At 37.8% G+C, this 21,902-nt stretch overlaps 1 protein-coding gene across 16 annotated transcripts in view; it reads left to right on the top strand.

The window, feature by feature from the left end:
- TAB3 (TGF-beta activated kinase 1 (MAP3K7) binding protein 3) overlaps positions 1 to 21,902 on the top strand; it is a 61,336-nt gene that overhangs the window by 32,854 nt on the left and 6,580 nt on the right. For 6 of the 16 annotated variants that reach the window (XM_074028960.1, XM_074028959.1, XM_005593238.5 and 3 more), the window contains 4 exons: positions 556 to 2,002; positions 3,091 to 3,251; positions 9,682 to 9,775; positions 13,278 to 13,361. In XM_074028960.1, coding sequence (XP_073885061.1) covers positions 556 to 2,002; positions 3,091 to 3,251; positions 9,682 to 9,775; positions 13,278 to 13,361 — 1,786 coding nt within the window. Of the gene's footprint in view, positions 1 to 555; positions 2,003 to 3,090; positions 3,252 to 9,681; positions 9,776 to 10,255; positions 10,395 to 13,277; positions 13,362 to 19,399; positions 21,209 to 21,902 lie in introns of those variants that run through there. The other 10 variants (XM_065538362.2, XM_065538360.2, XM_065538361.2 and 7 more) reach the window with 5 other exon arrangements.

Below are 21,902 nucleotides of genomic sequence, written 5' to 3'. Positions count from 1 at the left end.
TTAGGTAAAAGAAAAATGAGGGCTGCTTTAGAATTTTTATTGTTTTAACTCTTGAGGAATTTTATTGTAATTCTTTTTCTCCTTTTGTGGTTTTAGTGCCTTTTAAAAACTAAAGCATGGTTATTTTTATGTTTTTTATCGATTTAAATATTAATCATGGATATTACTTATACTTATATTGCAGCAATTGTGGTGAATCCGAGATAAGCCCAACATTTTAATTTGTTGAGATGCAACAAGTATAAAATGAGTCCTGGATTTGGAGTCAGAAAACTTGGGGTTGAGTCACAGTGTTCATTAGTAGGTACTTTACATTTCTGTAGCAGTAGCAGTAGTGGTAGTACTAGTAATGTGAGCTAAATGTTTGTAAAGTAATATGGATCGTTTGGTATCTCCTTTTCAGGATAGATGACCATGAAGCTTTTTGTGGTTAAGATACTGCTCTCTATTTATTCTGTGACAGTAGTATTTGCATAACTCTCTGGCAAAGCCTGACTTTCACTATTAGAATTTGTTAATGTTGCCAATGTTACTTTTACCATTTTTCTCCCCTAGAATAACAACAATCTTGAAGCCTGTTGCCGAGCCCTTTCCCAGGAGAGTAGCAAATACTTATATATGGAGTACCATAGTCCAGATGACAATAGGATGAATAGAAATCGCCTTTTACATATTAACCTGGGTGTCCATTCTCCTAGTAGCTATCACCCAGGAGATGGAGCCCAACTTAATGGTGGTCGAACACTGGTACATAGCTCAAGTGATGGACATATTGATCCACAGCATGCAGCAGGTAAACAGCTGATATGTTTAGTTCAAGAACCACACTCAGCTCCAGCTGTTGTTGCTGCTACTCCCAACTACAATCCATTTTTTATGAATGAACAGAACAGAAGTGCAGCTACTCCTCCTTCACAGCCACCTCAACAGCCATCTTCCATGCAAACAGGAATGAATCCGTCTGCTATGCAAGGGCCTTCACCACCACCGCCACCTCCTTCATACATGCACATACCTCGGTATAGTACAAATCCAATTACTGTTACAGTATCCCAGAACCTCCCTTCTGGACAGACTGTACCAAGAGCTTTACAAATTCTTCCACAAATTCCAAGCAATCTCTATGGATCTCCTGGTTCTATTTATATTAGACAGACATCTCAGAGTTCATCAGGAAGACAAACTCCTCAGAATACACCGTGGCAGTCCTCACCACAGGGCCCAGTGCCTCACTATAGCCAGCGTCCTTTACCTGTTTATCCACACCAACAGAACTATCAACCTTCTCAGTATTCTCCCAAACAGCAGCAGATCCCTCAGTCTGCTTACCATTCACCACCTCCTTCTCAATGTCCTTCACCCTTCAGCTCTCCACAGCATCAAGTGCAACCTTCCCAGTTGGGCCACATCTTTATGCCACCTAGTCCTTCAACTACTCCACCCCATCCATATCAACAAGGACCTCCTAGCTATCAGAAACAGGGAAGCCATTCAGTAGCCTATCTTCCATACACAGCATCTAGTTTATCCAAAGGTTCCATGAAGAAGATAGAAATTACAGTTGAACCTTCTCAAAGACCTGGGACAGCAATTAATAGGAGTCCTTCACCCATCAGTAATCAACCATCTCCACGGAATCAACACTCACTATACACAGCCACCACGCCACCTTCAAGTTCTCCTTCAAGAGGGATATCTAGTCAACCAAAACCTCCGTTTAGTGTTAATCCTGTGTATATTACATACACACAGCCAACTGGACCTTCGTGTACTCCATCACCATCTCCTCGAGTGATACCAAACCCAACTACAGTTTTTAAAATTACCGTAGGCCGAGCAACGACTGAAAATCTTTTAAATTTAGTGGACCAAGAAGAGCGCTCTGCAGCACCAGAACCTATTCAGCCCATTTCAGTGATACCAGGCTCTGGGGGAGAAAAGGGAAGCCATAAATATCAGAGGAGTTCTAGTTCTGGATCAGATGACTATGCCTACACACAAGGTAAACTTTAACCCTTTTATGAAATTTCATTTCTGTGGTGAGGCAGCAATCTCCCATTCAAATATATTAGCTGTTTAGTTTTAATTAAATGTTTAGTATTAAATGTTGGGCAGTAGCATTGCTATTAAGAATAAAGTTAGTGGTCGGGTGTGGTGGCTCACGTCTATAATCCCAGCACTTTGGGAGGCTGAGGCGGGTGGATCACCTGAGGTCAGAAGTTTGAGATCAGCCTGGCCAACATGGAGAAACCCCACCTCTGCTAAAGTGTGGTAGCGCACGCCTGTAATCCCAGCTACTCGGGAGGCTAAGGCAGGAGAATCACTTGAAGCCAGGAGGCAGAGGTTGCAGTGAGCCGAGATCACGTCACTGCACTCCAGCCTGGGCAACAGAGGGAGACTGTCTGAAACAAACAAAAAGAATGAAGTTAGTGCTTCAGAGTCATCTATAGACTTTGTTTTAAAACATGAAATTGTAGGCCTAATAAGGCTTAGTTTAGAAAGAATATTCATAGAGCAAAAAATACAAGTGAAATGGAAATTGTCAAAAGTACAAACTACAGAGTAGGAAAAAAGAGATTCATGGAAAATGGAGTAAAGTTCATCAAATGAAAGAATTTGAATCTTTTCTAAAGAGGATGGCCCAGAGGGCATAATGATATTTACATATAAATAATATATAAGAAGTGGAATTATTGGATTAGCTAATAGTAGACCTAAATTAGATATAGAGTTTTTAAAACGTCTATTCAGATTGTTTCAAGATACCTGAGAATTTAGTTTTCTTTCAGTATATAAGAAGGGAAGTAATGATTAAGTATGCCTGGTAGTCAGCCTGTTCAAAACACACACAAGTATAAAGAGAATCTTAGGACAATAGAACAAGAGGGATGTTCAGGTGATGTCACTTTGGTAGCATTCAGAGAGCTAAATTGAAGCAGATATGGAGGCAGCATAGCATTATAAAGACATGAGAGTAAATGCCAACCCCCAAGTTGAATGAGTCTTTTATACATTAGTAATACATATCGAAATTTTCCAGTCACTTGTTCAGTGTTGTTCTCTGCAATGACGTTATCTATAATGCTGTAGCCTTGCTGTTACATCAACGAGCAAGGATGGAGAGGTTAGCAAAGCAATTGAAACTTGAGAAAGAGGAGCTAGAGCGGTTGAAGTCTGAAGTTAACGGTATGGAGCATGACCTGATGCAGAGACGGCTCAGAAGAGTCAGCTGCACCACTGCGATCCCTACGGTAAGTGAACTGTTAGATGTGTTAATAGGTGGGTCGGGATATTGGCTATCAGGTCATTTATTTTTCTTTAGGTTTTATTCCTGACAGAGTTCTGGGTTTTTTGTTGTTGTTGTTGTTGCTGTTTTTTAAAACAATAGATGAAGGACTTTTGCCTTTAGTAGTTCTTGTCAAAATAATTCATGTATGCAAATTCCATAGGCTCATCAGTATTTTCAAACACTGATGATAATAATCAAGGTATAGCATCTCATTTATTTGTAAATTGCTTTCTGTCAAAATAGAAAAGTGCACACTGACCAAAAATTTGATGAATTATTCTTTGTGTATTCATTTATTATTCTAAGCGTATGATATATATATATTTTTAAACATTTAAAATTATTTTTATAAGTACATTAGTTCAGATGATTTAGAATAGATCAATATGAGTTTTGGGGAAGTGTTGACTGTAGAATATTTTAAGGCAGAGCAGTTTTGTTAAGTATAAATAATTGTAGAAACTGAGGTAACAGTATTGATTGATAGCAGTCTTAAAGGGAACTGCTCTAATGAAAAGATTCAGATAATATATTTTTAACATGTTGGTTAATGTATATGAGTTCTAACGATCCCAAGCAACTGATAATTTTGAAACATGTTTAAAATCTTGTGACTTCACAAGCTATGATCCAACCTATCATTTTACCTTTCAACATTTAGCAGTTTTGTGCATATAGTTTATGAAATGTGATACTATGCTAGATGCTTAGTACATACCTACCAGTGGGAAAAATAGATACATCAACAGATAATTATAATACAGTGTGGTAAGTGCTCTATATGTTCATGGGTAATGAGAGAATTCATACATCAACTCGTTTCTGTGCAGATTCAATGCACTTCTCTGCTCTTACATTATCCTCCTGCTGGAATGCCCGTCTAAAAAGCTCTGCACGTGTAAATCTTGTCTGTTCTGTTCTTCAAGGCTCAACTTAACCTCTACTTTTTCCATGAAGCCTTTCCTCATTTTCCTACCCTCTCTAAACTTAGGGCAATCTCTGAGTTTACAGGTTTAGAGAAGTGGGCATATGTCAGGGCTCTTGCAGTCAGCATGTCTGCAGCCACTCCCTCATAGAGAAGTTTCTACTTGAGGTTCTTGGCTTCAAAGGGGATCTGTGAATTCTCTGAAATTATATGCAGAGTTTCATAAGTGTGTCTAATACGGGAAGTGGGTCTATAGCTTTCATCAGATTTTCATAAGATTATTATATTGAAGGAAAAAAAGAGTGAGGAACCACTGCCCTAAACAATAGGCAGAGAGAAAAGGGGAAGGCATTTTAGAAAAGAACAACAATAAGGTAATGAAGGCTTGAAGTCAAGATGGAGAGTGACTTTTAGGAGACAGTGACTACAATTCCCTGGCATAAGCATGAGATTTCTGAAGAGTTAACAGAGGGTAAGTGGGGCTTTGACCTTGAATGCTAGGTCGAGGTGCTTGAACTTTATTCTGCTGGTAACAGGGAACAAGTGGGAGTTTTTGAGAAAGAGAGTCTTGAGAAATAGTCATATTCACTAATTTAATGACTTTTTTGTAATATCGTCTATAGTCCTCAGTATAGTCAATATTAGAAGTGAGGAGGAAGATTTTAACTACTTAAAGCAATGGAAAAATAACAGAGCCATCCTTAATGGAAAGGTGATGTTACTACAAATCAAATTTCTGCCTCATTTTCTCCATTTGAAATCTTAATTGAATCCTCTGATTGTGGAAGATATTGAAGAACATAACCCATATGGGAATCCACCTATGGTGATTGAATACTTTGGAAACCTTTAGGTACCTGTAGAGCATAAACGAATTTTCTTAGTATAGTAATTTTCTTTTTTTTTTTTTTTTTTGAGACGGAGTCTTGCTCTGTTGCCCAGGCTGGAGTGCAGTGGCCAGATCTCAGCTCACTGCAAGCTCCGCCTCCTGGGTTTACGCCATTCTCCTGCCTCAGCCTCCCGAGTAGCTGGGACTACAGGCCACCGCCACCTCGCCCGGCTAGTTTTTTGGGTTTTTTTTTTTTGTATTTTTTAGTAGAGATGGGGTTTCACCGTGTTAGCCAGGATGGTCTCGATCTCCTGACCTCGTGATCCGCCCGTCTCGGCCTCCCAAACTGCTGGGATTACAGGCTTGAGCCACCGCACCCGGCCAATTTTCTTTAATCATATACATTTTATTTAGCAACTACTTGCTGTGTGATAATCCCTGCTAAATAAAATACTGGGTTTTTTGTTGTTGTTGTTTTTCATTGGAAGTGGAGAACTGTCTAATGTAGCATAGGTTAGTACTTAAAAAAAAAAAAAGCTCCAGATTTTATATCAGAGCTCTTATTGACGTATCTTTTTTTCTTTTTTTCTTTTTTTTTTTTTGAGACAGAGTGTCTCACCCTGTCACCCAGGCTGGAGTGCAGTGGTACAATCTCGGCTCACTGCAACCTCCACCTCCCAGGTTCAAGTGATTCTCCTGCTTCAGCCTCCCGAGTAGCTGGGATTACAGGTGTGCGCCACCATGCCTGGCTAATTTTTTGTATCTTTAGTAGAGACGGGGCTTCACCATGTTGGCCAGGCTAGTCTTGAACTCCTGACCTTGTGATCTGCCCGCCTCGGCCTCCCAAAGTGCTGGGATTACAGGCATGAGCCACTGCACCTGGTCCCCAGTCTATCTTCTTGAGAAAGGAAAAAGAGAAGTTGGTGAAACTGCTGCCCTGGGCTGTAATTTAAAGTTTTATTATAATTTCAAAGATACATAAAATAGTATAATGAACCCCCATGTAGCCATCCCCTAGACTGAGAAATTGGTAGTTCATGTGGGTGCTAACATCTGAGAGAGAAGACATTTAAGTGTGTTTCCCATGTGTTGCCAAGCCTAGAGTAAAATGGAGGACAATTGTAGTACACGGCAGAGGGACAGTTGTACGTGGTGGTTGAGACAGTGAGTAGGCTTTCAAGTCAGGTGCCAGTTTGAATCCTACTTCTATTTGTGTCATTCATGTATCCTTGGATAAGTAACTTTCTCTATGCTTGTTATCTATAAAATGTGTGGTATAGTACCCATCTTACGGGATTTTTATTAGGATTATATGAGGTAATTTATGTGAAGCAGTTTACACAATGCCCAACAAACAGTAAGTGTTCTTATAAAAGTGTTGGTTGCAAAATACTAGAAAAATTTGCTTGAGGTTTAGACACACAAATCTAAAGCATTTTGTACTTTGACTTCCTTTGAACTTGAGGAACATATATAAGATTATTCTTATGTAAGAAATTAATCAAGAAATAAATCATTTAGTCAGAATGCCCATTTTGCTCATCAAGGCTCATTTGAAGAACCATGACATAGTGGAAAGAGAGCCCACATAGGCTTTGGAGTCAGAATTGCTCAAGTGCTCACTGGCTATATCTGACTTCTCTGCATCTGGTTTTCCCTATCTGTAAAAGAGAATTATAGCAGGTACATTATAATAATTGTCAAGATAAAGAGACAGTGTATGTAATAAGCCTGGCATGAAGTAGGTAATCAGTAGATGGCTAGCCTTATCATTGTCCCACTTGTGTATAGGAATACCCAGTAGAGAACTGATGTTTTTGCTACTAAAGCACACATTGCTACCTTCAAGTTTTCAAACAAATTGCTTATCAGGCAGTGTATACAAAATTGATTAGAAAGCTGCTTGCCTAATGATACTGCAGTGCACATTTGGGGGTAGGGGGAGTTGTAGAAACTTAGAGTAGCAGTGAAATAATCTTTTTCTAAGGAGAGCAGAAGTACATGTAAGATGCATGATGGTGTCATTTCCCTTAATCTGTTATTTGCAAAGCATTGTATTAAATGCTGACGAAGATGCCATCTCTTAGATCTGCATGTGAAATGAGATAGGTATATCTGTGAGTCTGTATGTATTTGTGTGTGAGAGAAAATATAAGTACTCTCAAAGTATTGAGATAGAAATGTTAGCTTTTTGCCTATAAAGTTTATAGATGAAACAGTTTCAAGGAGAAGGGGGAAATGTAAGTTTTACCTTGAAAGATAAGATTTTAATATGCAGAAAGCTGCCAGTTGCCCCCTCCCTCAAGTTATTTCCCCCCATTCTTCCTGTTCTGATTAGGTTTTTGGACTGTCCCACAGCTTTGAGTCCCAGAGGCATAACTGAGGCCAAGCCACAAAAGAACATCAGTGGTCTCTGACGCTGGTCTATGCCAGCTTTGGAAAAAAAGCTTACCGTTTTTTATTTTGAAATGTTAGCTACAAACATCCTGTTATCTTACAGACAACTTTGAATTATACATACCCAATTTTGAAATTCCTTCTCCACAAAAACTACTTTTGACAAATGGCGGTAATTTCTCAGAAACTGCTTTTTTCCCCCCTCAGTTTAATCAGAAGCTATATGAAAAAGGACATAGGAATCTTACTGATAAACCCTTAGTAAGATCGAGTGCTTCTACTATCTTTGGAAATGAGCCTGTTGATGAGAGTACTTTTTGTTGTTTCTGAGTCTCGCTCTGTTGCTCAGGCTGGAGTGCAGTGGTGCAATCTGGGCTCACTGCAACCTCCACCTCCCAGGTGCAATCAATTCTCCTGCCTCAGCCTCCCGAGTAGCTGGGACTACAGGCATGCGCCACCACGCCCAGCTAATTTTTGTATTTTTGGTAGAGACGGTTTCGCCATGTTGGCCAGGCTGATCTCAAACTCCTGACCTCGAGTGATCCACCTGCCTCGGCCTCCCAAAGTGCTGGGATTATAGGAGTGAGCCATTGCGCCCGGCCTGATGAGAGTATGTTTTTTGTTATGAGCAAATGTGTGGTGGCCGCTTCACTGTTTAGGGCCACTGTGGCTGAAACATCTCTCTTGTCCCCAACTCCCTAAAACCTATGGAAAAGATCATCCTTTTCAGGTGCTTGACTTTCCTGATAGGTTCTTCCATGTGTTCCTAGGAAGACAGCATCACTGTCTGGAGCCCTTAACTAAATACATTATCTTTAATTTAAATGTTCAAGTATGTATTTTAAACTATTTGAATATTGCTTGATAGGCAAAGCACAAAGCATTTTACACATTAATGTCACATAGTTTTAGCCCATAGGAATTAGAAAAGGCAGTCCATAATAAATATTTCTGAATGACTTTTTTTGTTCCTCTAGCATTCTGTGGAATTGTAGCTATTATATTCTGCCTTTTATCACTTATTTTAAACTTTGATACCTGCTTATTTAATGGGCATTCTCAGTTATTCTGATAATACCTCCTAACATCATATGAATTAAGATATCCTTTCTGCTCATTTTTCTTTCACTGGCATATTAACATATTTAGCGTTCAGCAAAGTACATGTTTTTAACAGAATAGGATTTTGTTCTGCCTTCCTAGAGTAGCAGATACTTAATTTTTCACTTTATATGTTATAGTTAAAATCACCCTAGTCATTAATAACTGGGCTGTGCTGAAAGCTTCAGTATTTCAGCCTCTAGATTCTAAACTTTGACTTTTTTACTGTACATACATGTGTACACATGTGTATATATATATATGTACACATATACACATATGTACACATGTATGTATAAAATAAATTAAGAATGGCATGGGAAGTAAAGGCTTCCAAAAAGCTTTATTGAATGGAAGATTAGGACTCTCTTCACATTTCAGTGCCTCATATGTGCCCCTGAAAGGCCTAAGGAGTGGGCTGGCCTGAAGAGGTGGAGGCAGAAGAAAACAAAGTTGGGGAAAAAATGGAATTCAGTTGTTTCTGAAGTTTTCATGCACTAGAGTAATTGCCTCCTTCAATCTAGAAAAAAAGATGACAAAAATATTTATATATGAATTTATATAGGAGTCTTTTATATAAATCCTGGCTCTACCAATTACTAGCTTTATAACTTTAAGAGAAGTATATAACCTCTCTGTGCCTCGGTTTCCTCATCTACAAATTGGGCACAGTATTAGTACCTACCTTAAAAGATTGTTAAGAAGAAGGAATGAGAGAATTCTGGTAAACACCATACTGTTGTAATTTTTACCAGGCTGGACAAGACTAAGATCATGGACATGACTCATTTAAAAGGTTGATTCTTACATTTTCCCTTACCATGAAAACATAGAAACAAAATATTCTCAGTGCTCTGTGATTAAAATGGTAGTATCTTGTATGGTAGAACACAGTCCACTGTTGCAGCTCGCCACTTTATATGCAGATTTTGTTTATATGTGGCCATTTTGATGTCCCCATTTTACCTGACTATTCCTTTAAAAACATACACATAGGACTTCTTAAACATGCCCTCTTATGGACTAAGGCCATATTCTTGGTAATACCCAATCATTACAATTAACATGAAACGCAGTTCTTAAATGTTGGGCTTGATAATGACTTTCCCACAATTGCTATTTTGGGTCCTTTCTTACTAGCCTGAGGAAATGACAAGATTGAGAAGCATGAACAGACAACTCCAGATAAATGTTGACTGTACACTGAAAGAAGTTGACCTCCTTCAATCTAGAGGTATAGACTTGATTATTTGGTAAACCATAAGTAATAGTGTGGTATTTTAAGCTGCTTAAATAGCAATAACTTTGGTTTTGTAGATTTAAGAGACAGTTTTTATCCATGATAAGATTACAATCCTGGTAAAGAGATCGCCCTGTCCCATGGTCATGGATCAGATTTGGGGATGAAAAAATAGTTTTACTTTGGCAATTTCATCAAGTTCTTATCATTTAGACTGTTCTCTGTTGTTACTTTGCATTTATCCTTTTTTTGTCATTTACTGTAAATATTTTATAAATTGATGGGTTTTAATTCTAAAACTTAGTAGAGTTCATATTATGTGATAGACATCTAAAGTATCTGTAAAAAGGGATCCCAAATCAGAGTATCAGATTTCTCAGTTTTAAAATAAACTCTATATGTTATTTTTCATGTTATGTTATGTGAAAACATTCAACTATAATCATAGTTTTAGTTTTTTGGATTTTTTTACAGAAGTATACTACAGCAGAAGCTCTCTTAAACTTTCATTTACCCAACTCACCAGATTAGAGATGGTCTTCATTTTCTGTGGAAAATATACTGACTGATGTCCACAGCTGCTGCATACTTTTGACTAGTAGGCTGCATTCTGGTAGGCCTATGAATATTGCTCCCATCGGTTAATTGTCTGCTTACCAAGAGTTGATTCTGTCCCCAAACCTGTTTATACCAGTTATTGTATTTCTGCATTTTAATGTTTCATAAACTGACATGAAGGAGAAAGTTGCTCTTTCTATGAAAGCCAAAGGCAGATCACTCAAAAAATAGGGATTGTGAATTAGCTATTGGTGAAAACAACTGAAAAAGGTTAAGGGAGAAAATCATGTAAGTCTAAAAGGATTCTGTACTCAAATTGCATTATAAGTGTTCTTAATATCTTTCTTGCTCCATTCTAAAGCAATCAGAATTATAGTTGAGGGTTCAGCAAACTAGGGCCTGTTGCCTGTTTCTGTGAATAAAAGTTTTAGTGGAGCGATAGCCATGCCCATTTGTTTACAAATTGTCTGTGGTTGCCTTTGTGCTTCAACAGCACAGTTGACTGCTTGCAACAGAGACTATATCACAGGTCCACAAAGTCTAAAATATTATCTGGCCCTTGACAGAAAAGGTTTGCCAACCTCTGCTGTAGGTCATCATGGGTGTGGTTTATGTAAGAAATACAATATGGAACCCCAGCCAACAGACACATAAAAAGTAGGTCTTCGTCTAACTTTAAAATATAGCTATATACAAGTGTTTTGTTACGTTAAAGTTGACATGTAATTTTTCTTAACGATTCTGTGTATTAATCAGCTTTCCTGCCCCCCCATCCCCCACACTTTTCTTGATTATGGCAGCTAAGAGTTTCTACAGTGTTTTAAGAGTATATAATAAAATATCTCATTGCCATTTTTAGGCAAGATTAAACAAACAGTAGGCTGGGCACAATGGCTCATGCATGTATTCCCAGCAGTTTGGGAGGCCAAGGCAAGAGGATCACTTGAGCCTAAGAGTTAAGAGACCAGCCTGGGCAACATAGGGAGACCTCATCCCTACAAATCGTTTTTTAAAAATTAGCTAGGTGTGGTGGTATGTGCCTGTGATCCCAGCTACGTGGGAGGCTAAGGCAGGAGGATCACCCGAGCCCAGGAGGTCAAGGCTGCAGTGAGCCATGATTGCACCACTGCACTGCAGCCTAGGCACCAGAAAGAGACTTGGTCTAAAAAACAGAGAGAGATTAAAGATTAGTGGCAGGTGAACCCAAAAGACATGGCATTATCTGAACAGACAGAAGCAAATTTGAATGTGAAAATTGAGCAATCTAGTCAGGTACCCTTAAAGTTATTTGCAGAAGCCTAGTCACTCTCTAGCCCACTAACTTGAAGCAATCAAAGAATGACTATGCATGATGTAGGGGTTACATAAACTATTGCTACTGTATTTTACAAGATTGCATCAATTTTTTCTACTTGTGTGGTCTTTGAAGCAAAACAGTGAAACATTTGGTTAGGATACTTATAGTAAGCCTTTTGTGATCTAGAAATTAGAACATGAGCTGTAACAAGTAATTGAAGAAATACATATGCAGCTTAAAGCATAAAAAGATCCAATTAATACATCAGATAGCACTGTGGCTTTTATGAGCTATCACAGCAATTATTTTCAGAAAATTATCTTAAAACAGCATATTCAAGTGGATAAAACATTTGTGAAAGGGCCTGCAAGGGAAACCACTATTAAGGTTTTACAAGCAAAGAGCTGTGTTTTTTTTTGTCTGCATTGGACAATGAGCTCTTTGGGATACGTAGGCATTTCTAAATCTCTTTTCATAACGAATCTAAATGTATCCATTTTATACTAAATTCTACTCTTCCACACTGCAGAAAACTTTTTATACTGAGTTCCCAATCTAAACTTTTAAGCTAGGGAAGGAATCTAAACCTTTTTTGGTGGTGAGGGGGGAGGCAGGGAAATAAGCATTTAGAATAGATGCAAATCAGTGCATGATTTTATGAAAACCAGCTTTTTTGGTGATTTTTGGTAAGGAAAACGTGTTGGGGAAAAAAAAAGTAGATCTGGAAATCAAGAGATATCATATATTTAAACTATCAGTGTTAGTACCATACAGCATCTTCTATAAATAAGTATGGCTACAGTTAACCGTAATTGTTTAGAACAAGCAGAGCACAGTGATAGGTTCACAGAAGTGAAGGCAGCACCCAAAACTGGCACTAGATCAAAACCAGCCTTGGAGGAGACACGGCAGGAGATGTGGCTGAAATAGACACTAGACCAGGGAATGAACATTTGAAGACAGGTGAAAATTTTGTGGCAAGACAAAATTCTCAGGTATTGTTCTATCTATTCTGAAACTGGCACCTTTTATCATTGATAAATCTTTAGGAAACATTTAACATTTATGATTCTCCTTTTCTTGAAAATAAGAATACATAAACTGTTGATGTTATTTCAGATGTATTGAGGTTGTTCAGTAGTCTCAAAATATAACTTGATTAATCCTTGTAAATGTTTATATTTGGCTTCTTCCATAGTTCAATTTATAATGAATTTTTAAGGTAAATTATGAAAAATATGAAAGTAAGCTTTCATTAAGTGTTCTTTCTCACGGTTTGTTCATTAAAAATCAAAAGCAGAAAGAGAAAACAGTTCAACCATCCTTTCATTTCTCCTCTTCATTTATCTCCCCAAATGCCCACATGCCTAATCCTGCCTAAGGAGACTAGCCTTACAATTAGAAAAATATTCCTTTAGGTGTAATACATTGTAGACATACATCTATGTAGTGGTTTTCTTGGGTCTTTTCTCATAGCAATGAAAACACAATTTCATTGGGAGGATAGAATTATGTAATGAGTTCTGAAATCCTGGAAAACATTTTTTCCCTTATGTGTTTTATTTACATATTTTCTTTTAAAAAATCAAATAACAGGAAAAAAGAGTTCTTAAATGCCTGATGAATTTAATTCCTTTATAGGAAACTTTGATCCAAAAGCCATGAATAATTTTTATGACAACATAGAACCTGGCCCAATTGTACCACCCAAGCCATCTAAAAAAGGTGAGTATGAAAAATGTCACAAATATGATAGAAATAAATATCAAAATAATTTGGGATTTCACATTTATATCTGAAGAAACTTCCACTAGAGGTTAACTTATTCACCATAAAGTTACCATATTTTTATTCTTTTTCAGACAGGGTCTCATTCTGCTGCCCAGCTAGAGTGCAGTGGTGCGATCCTGGCTTATTACAGCCTTGACCTTCTGGGTTCAAGCGATCCTTCTGCCTCAGCCTCCCAAGTAGCTGGGACTGTAGGCACACACCACCATGCCCGGCTAATTGTTTTTATTTTTTGTAGAGATGGGATGTCACCATGTTGCTTACTGGTCTCAACAAATTTACCATATTGGTGTTAATGTGGCAATAATGAAATGTCCCCAAACTTTAGTTTTTAAAAAGTACTGAAATTAGTAACTCTTAGAATTACTGTCAGAGGTAATTTGATGGAATATATAATTTTTACAAACAGAAGTTGAAACGCTGTATTACATAGTTAACATTATAAATTTACTTAGCATTGTAAAAACTATAACCCTAAAAGATAATTCTCATAAAATAATGAGGATTTTAAAGGTCTAATGTGATAATAGAAAGTTAGATTTGCAGTAGACTTAAGATTATTTTTCAGACAACAAAAGAATCCCTGTGTACTCAAAAGGGGAGCATAGCAATTAGTAGCGACTAGGTGTTTTCCCATCAAGAACAAAAGAAATCCTACATAACCAAGGTTTGAAGGAATCATTTCCGGATAATTGTTACATAGAAATGATTTAAAATTAAAGATATCAAATGTGTTCTTCTTATTTTTATGCACCAGATGTTTAACTGGCATTTCCATATCTTAAAAAATTAATTTTAATTGAACTTACACGTTTAGTCATTTAAGCCAGATGCAGTGGCTCATGCCTGCAATCCCAGCACTTTGGGAGGCCGAGACGGACGGATCACATGAGGCCAGGAGTTTGAGACTAGCCTGGCCAACATGGCAGAACCCCGTCTCTACTAAAAATTCAAAAATTAGCCAGGCCTGATAGCACGCGCCTGTAGTCCCAGCTACTCGGGTGACTGAGGCATGAGAATCACTTGAACCCGGGAGGCGGAGGTTGCAGTGAGCCGAGATCGTGCCACTGCACTCCAGCCTAGGCGACAGAGACCCTGTCATTTATTCATTCTTTCATAAATAAGTAGTCATTGAATGTAGATTAACTTTCTGCCTCATTCTTAATATTTTAATTCTTTTTGCCTTAAGCAACTCCAGGTAGATTGATCGTGAAGACACATAGAATAGTGGAGAATGCCTTATTCTTTAAAAAAAAATTACCAGAGAGTATAACATTTAACATCTCATCAGACTTACTTTTAATTAAAGAATATATAAATTCTATCTAAATACTACCTGACCTAATTATTTAAATTTTGGTTGAATAGTTTTCTACGTGTATTAAGCTCATTACAGTGTGGTTTTTTTTTTTTTTCATTTATAAGTTGCAACACAGTATCTGTTCTTCTTTTGTTTAATATTACCATGGCTGTTTCATCTGATCTGCATTTAAAAACAGTCTATTGATTTCTTTTGAGATGGAGACTCACTCCGTCACCTAGGCTGGAATGCAGTGGTGCGATCTCAGCTCACTGCAACCTCCACCTCCCGGGTTAAAGCGATTCTCCTGTCTCAGCCTCCCGAGTAGCTGGGATTACCCACCACCATGCCCGGCTAATTTTTGTATTTTTAGTGGAGACGGCGTTTCACCATGATGGCGAGGCTGGTCTTGAACTCTTGACCTCAAGTGACAGCCTCCCAAAGTGCCGGGATTACAGGCGTGAGCCACCGCACCTGGCTAAAAAATGGTTTTATTGATTTCTAAAAATGATACAAAGAATCATCTTAGTGGATGACTGCCAAGTGCCAGATTTGGCACTTTGGCAGCATTATATGCAGTTTCTTGCTGAAAGTCTCTGAAGTGTATAGTTATCATTGATCAATTTAGTCTTCTGGGTTCATAAAATCAGAGTCTTTAAACTTGATTTTGCCTGAATGTCTACTAAAGAAGTATCGCCAGACAAACTTTAGTTCATTGATTCAAGGAGCTGTCTTAGAGGAATTGCCCTATCTAAGGGAGTGCATTGGAAAGTTTTTACCCTGGAAACAGGATCAAGTTGATTAGAAATGGTGGAATACACATGCACCATGAGCCATCCCTCAGCATAAACTCCCTATAGGTGTGGTGTATTAGTCTGTTTTCACGCTGCTGATAAAGACATACCCAAGACTCGGCAATTTACAAAAGAAAGAGATTTATTAACTTACAATTCCACATGGCTGGGGAGGCCTAAGGCAAGGAGGAGCAGGTCACATCTTAAAGAGAGCTTGTGCAGGAAAACTCTCCCTTATAATAACCATCGGATCTCGTGAGACTTACTATCACAAGACCTGCCCCCATGATTCAGTTACCTCCCACAACACGTGGGAATTCAAGATGAGATTTGGGTGAGGACACAGCCAAACCATATCATGTGGTCTGAGGGACCCACCATAAATAACAGACACTGTCGTTACTCAGGAAATGTCAAGGTATTGAGCCAGGGACAAAGCCAGACCTCTCTTTGGGCAAGGCAGAATTCTTTCCTATGCAATAAAGCAGTGCTTAGAAGGGAGCATATAGCTTTAAATGCTCATATAAGACAGGAATATCCAAAATCAATGATCTAAAATTCTACCTTAAGAAACAAGACAAGAACAAAGTAAAACCAAAGTAGAAGAAAGGAAGGATAACAAAGCAAGAGTTTGATCTTTGAAAAGGTAAACAAAATCAATAAACTTCAAGGTAGACTGATCTGTTAAAAAAAAAAAAAAAAAGAGAACACAAATTATGATAATCAAAAGTGAAAGATGGGTTATCCATTACAATGATAATGATGATAAGGGAAAGTGATGGACATCTTTATGCCAGTCAGCTTGACACCTTAGATAAAGTGGACAAATTTCCTGAACCATATAATCTACCCAAACTGAAAACAAAACTGAATCTACTATCAAAATTTTTCCCACAAAGAAAACTCCAGATCCAGATAGATTCACTGGTGGGTAAATCCTACCAAATATTTAAGAAAGTAAAAATACCAATCTTACACAAATGCTTTGAGAAAATACAGGAGGGAATGCGTCCCATATTTCTTTTTTGTTTTTTCATTTTCTTTTCATATTACTGAGAGGAAGTTGCAGAGATTTTCCGTATACCTCCTGCCCCCCCAAATTCAAAGCCTGCCCCATTATCAGCATCCTACACCAGAGTGGTGCGTTTGTTACCATTGATGAACTTATATTGACACCTCATAATCACTCAGAGTCCATAGTTTACATTAGGGTTCGCTGTTGGTGTTGTACCCCATCTTTTTTTATGGCTCTAGCAGAACTCTGATTCTAAAACCTGGTAAAGACATTATGTATCTGCCCCTCACAAAAAGAAAACAAAATTTCAGATCAATATCCCTCATGAACATAGAAACAAAAAATCCATAATTCTGTTTTCTATCTCATTGACTTATAGTCACAATATATTAAAAAAAATAATACATCATGATCAAGTTGAGTTTAGCTTAGGAATGTAATCTTGGTATAAAAGCATTAAAAAACCAACCAGTGTAATTTACCATATGAAACAAAGGGAGAAAAAGCATGTGATCGTTTCACCAGATACAGGAAAAACATTTGACAAAATTCAACAGCCATTCCTGACAGACAAAAACTTTTAACAAATTAAGAATAGAAAAGAACTCTTTTAGTCTCATAAAGGGCATCTTTCGAAAACCTTTAGCTACCATTATTACTTAAATAATGCAATCCTGAACTTACTAACATTGGGAACAAGGCAAGGATGTCTATTCTCACCACCTTTATTCAACGTTGTACCTGGAGTTCCAAGACCATGCAGTAAGAGAGAGAAATAAATAAATAAATAAATATTGGAAAAGAAGAAATAAAACTATATATACTACAGATGACATAATTATTTTTAAAATCCTAAGGATACTGAAAAACAACTATTAGAACTAATAAGTGAATTTAACAAGGCCTCAGGATGCAAAGTCTATATATAAACATTTTTACAATATCAGTAAACACTTAGAAAATAAAATTTAAAAGAGAATTTCATTTACAATGCCATCAAAAACCATGTAACAGGAATAAATTTATCCAGAGATGTATACATTGAAAACTATAAAACATTGTCAAAGGATATTTAAGAAGACCTAAATAAATGGAGTGATATACCATGTTCATAACTGACTGAATCAATATTTTTGAGATACCTGTTCTTACAAGGTTATGTATAGATACAGTGTAATACCAATGATAACCCCATTAGGTGGTAGTGCATTTTTAATTAACAAACTGATTATAAAATTCATATGGAAATACAGAAAGTCCTAGGACATCCAAAACAATCTTGAAAAAGAGCAGCCAGAAGTCTTAGACTGGCTCAGTGCAATGGCTCACACCTGTAAACCTAGCATTTTGGGAGACCAAGGCAGGAGGATCACTTGAGCTCAAGAGTCCGAGACTAGCCTGGGCAACATAATGAGACCTCATCTACAAAAAGATTTAAAAATTAGCCAGACATGGTATAATTAAAAGTGTATTAAAAGTGTATTAGTGTAGAGCTAATTTAAAAATAGCTCACTGCAGCCTCACTTATAGTCCCAGCTATTCTGGTGGCTGAGACAGTAGGATTGCTTGAGCCCAGGAGGTTGAGCCGTGATTGCAGCACCATACTCCAGCCTGGGTGACAGAGCAAGACCCTGTCTCAAAAAAAAAAAAAAAAGTCTTAGACTAACCAACTTCAGGACTTAGAGTGATATTGGTATAGGAATAAAGACATAGATCACTGGAACAGAATAGGGAGCCCAGGTTTACACCCCCCAGTCACACTGTCATTTGATATTTGACAAAAGCACCAAAGCAACCAATAGAGAAAGGAACATTTTTTCAACAGGCAGAGCTGGGAAGAACTGGATATCCATGTGGAAGAAACACACAGTCTGATCTCTACCTCACATCATACACACAAATTTGAGATAGATCATACACCTAAGTATAAAAGTTAAACTATAAAGCTTCCAAAACAGAATATCTTTGCAATATAGGTATAAAAGTTTTTAGACAGGTCGCAGGAAGCAATAAGAAAAACAATTGATAGATTAGTCTTCATTAAAGTTTTACACTTCTGCTCATCAAGTGACACTATTAAGAAAATGAAAAGGCAAACCACAGACTGGGAGAAAGTATTTGTAAAATATGTATTTGATGAAGGATGGTATCCAGATTATATAAAGAATTTCTACAACACAGTAATAAAAAGACAACTCAATAAAAAAAGGTGTAAAACACTTGAACAGACACTTGACAAAGGAATAGATATGAAAGACGATGAAAAAAGAAATATGAAGAAATTTTCCTGGGGTTATGAAATGGATCTGCTGCCAGGATCCTGTATAGTCAGATTGTGGTTTTCTAGCAATGGTGATGTTCGTGTTAATATGTCATTCTGAGGCCAGCAATCCCAGCACTTTGGGAGGCCCAGCAGGGAGGGAGGATCACTTGAGGTCAGGAGTTTGAGACCAGCCTGTCTAACAGGGTGAAACCCCGTGTCTACTAAAGATACCAAAATTAGCTGGGCATGGTGGCGTGCACCTGTAATCTCAGCTACTTGGGAGGCTGCGGCAGAAGAATCACTTGAACCTGGGAGGTGGAAGTTGCAGTGAGCCGAGATCGCACCACTGCACTCCAACCTGGGTGACAGAGCGAGATGCTGTCTCCAAAAAAAAAAAAAAGTCATTTTGCCTTCTGTCTTTGGGACCAACACCATGTATTCGAGGTGGGAGGTTCCTGTTTGGTATCCTCCTTAGCTGGGAATTGAACAAGGCTTGCATTAATATTCCATGATGTGGTCCCATTAATATCAAGCTTCATCTAGCTCTCTACAGGTACCTTTACACTAAAAAGACTTTGTTTGTTTGTTTTTGTTTTGAGACAGGGTCCCGCTCTGTCGCCCAGGCTGGAGTGCAGTGGTATGATCATAGCTCATTGCAGCCTCGACCTCCCAGGCTCAAGCCATCCTCCTGCCTCAGCCACCCGAGTAGCTGGGACTACAGACGCACACCACCACACCTGGCTAATTTTTGTATTTTTTGTGGAGACAGGGTTTCGCCATGTTGCCCAGGCTGGTCTCGAACTCCTGGGCTGAAGCGATCCTACTGCCTTGGCCTCCCAAAGTGCTGCGATTACAGGCATAAGTCACTGTTCCTGGTCTGAAAGACTCTCTTCTATGGCTCATTTGACTCAAATACAATTTGCTAAAACTGATAGTCCCTTAGAGTTAGTTATAATGGGATTTCGGTTACAATTTCTTAAATATGTATTGAATGCTCAGTGCGTATCTCGATTATGTATTATGTAGATAGATGCTTGATGTTACAAAGGGAAAACATGACTCCTACCCCAAGCAGTTTATACTCTACATATATACCCTTTTAATAAAAAGGAGACTAGGAAGCCATCTCAAATAGTCCTCTTTGCTATAAATGAATTTCTATTTTAGAAATTTAGTAGTTGTAATTCTATAATAATATATATTATTGGTAAAAGTATAAATGGTTCTGTTATATGCCAAATTGTCTTTAACCCGTTTTTTTATCTTTTTCTGCTAAAACTTAGAAACAGTAGAACTTGATTAAATTCTATAATTTTTTGTTGAGGCTTTTATCAGATTTATAAAAGCTATTTAGTTTTCTCCATAAAATCAAGTTTGTTTTCCATTAAGCACTTGCAGATTCTCATTTTGTATTTGAAACTAAATCGGCCTTTTCTAAAAGTACATAGCACAGATTGGCTTGCAATACCACTCAAATAAAAAAAAAAAAAAAAAAAGATAAACCAGTAAAACACAAATTACTGGTAGAATAGGTTTATTGGTTTGAATAAATGTCTTGGAGTTATTACAGATATATAGCAGAAATCCAAGTGGAATATAGTTGATCTGAATAGTAAGTGTGATAATGAGAGAAAGAATATGAGGGAAAGAGAGAGAAAGAGACAGAGGAACAAGCCTTTTTGGATTGAACTTTGTAGTTAAGCAATACAGTGTGTACGTGCTCTTCAGCGGGCTTAGAAAGTCTCCCAACCCTTATTAGTAACTCATAACAGTGGCAGATTGGACTTTGTAGTTAAACAATACAGTGGGTATGTGTGCTCTTCAGTGGGCTTAGAAAGTTAGAAAGTTCCCCCAATCCTCATCAGTAAGCAAGCAAGCACACTGACCTTGGTGTCCCACAATCTGAGCACTGGTCCTGGTCATCTTGGCCACCTGACCTTGTTCAAACTCAATCTGAGCACCACAGAGGGACAATCCCGCCAAGTACTCCCAAGGTTGGAAGAGTTAGTGAGATAAGGTATGTGACTCTGTAGAAGTACTTTGCAAATCTAAGAAACAGAACTTTATTCTTTGGAGCCTAAGGAGACATTAACTCTGCTTTTGTTTACTTGGACAATGGAGTGTTTAAGTACCTGAGCACCATGCTTTGGATTCTGGAGCGGTGATTTCCAAAGATGAGTTGTACTGTCAGCTCAGAATTGATTAGAAAATGCAAGATCTTTCTTTGGTTCCTAAGGGCAAATAATATAAAGGCTGCCATTTTTCATTTTTAATACAAAGGGTTGCTTACTAATAAACTATAAATTTATAGAAACAATATTCTAGCAAGATATTAGGATGCCTACAGTTCTTGTCTGTGTTGCAAAGTGTCTGCTGGGCTTCTGCACACATAGGTAACTGGAATTCAGGAAATGATTTGGGAGCACATGGTTGTCAGTATATAATATTGAGTTGGTTCTGATTTTTCAAGTACTGCTATATTTAAAAAATCCACCAGACACAGTTGCCTGTAATACCAACACTTTGGGAGGCTGAGGTGGGAGGATCACTTGAGGCCAGGAGTTTGAGACCAGCCTGGGCAACATAGTGAGACCCTGTCTCTACAAAAAATAAAATTAAAAAAATTAGCTGGGCGTGGTAGTGGCATGCACCTGTAGTCTTGGCTACTTGGGAGGCTGAGGCACTTGAGCCCAGGAGATCAAAGCTGCAGTGAGCCATGATTGTGCCACTGTACTCCAGCCTGGACAGCAGAACAAGACCCTGTCTCAAAAAAAAAAAAAAAAACTGTCATTTTCATCACATTTCATCATTCTAATAGCCTTACTGTATGGATAGTACCCATAATTTTTAAATAATTATTGCTTAATCAGATACTTGCTAAAGTATATTTTCCCAAATTTTGCTTTCACATTGACATATATTTGCTATCACTGAGTTTGTACCCTTAATCCATTAAAAAGTAGAAAACAGTGAAATAGGGCATTTGTTCTAAGTAATGGGACAAGATGTAATTGGAGAAGATGGAAAAAGTCGTAAGAACCACTGCTCTGTATAAGTTGTAAAAACAGTATTAAATATGGTACTTGCCCTTGCTAAAAAGGTAACA

Source organism: Macaca fascicularis, chromosome X (genome assembly GCF_037993035.2).
Source record: "Macaca fascicularis isolate 582-1 chromosome X, T2T-MFA8v1.1".
In the NCBI taxonomy this organism is placed as follows: domain Eukaryota; kingdom Metazoa; phylum Chordata; class Mammalia; order Primates; family Cercopithecidae; genus Macaca; species Macaca fascicularis.
Note: the sequence above shows the minus strand (reverse complement) of the source record. Positions and strands in the feature narration are given on the sequence as shown.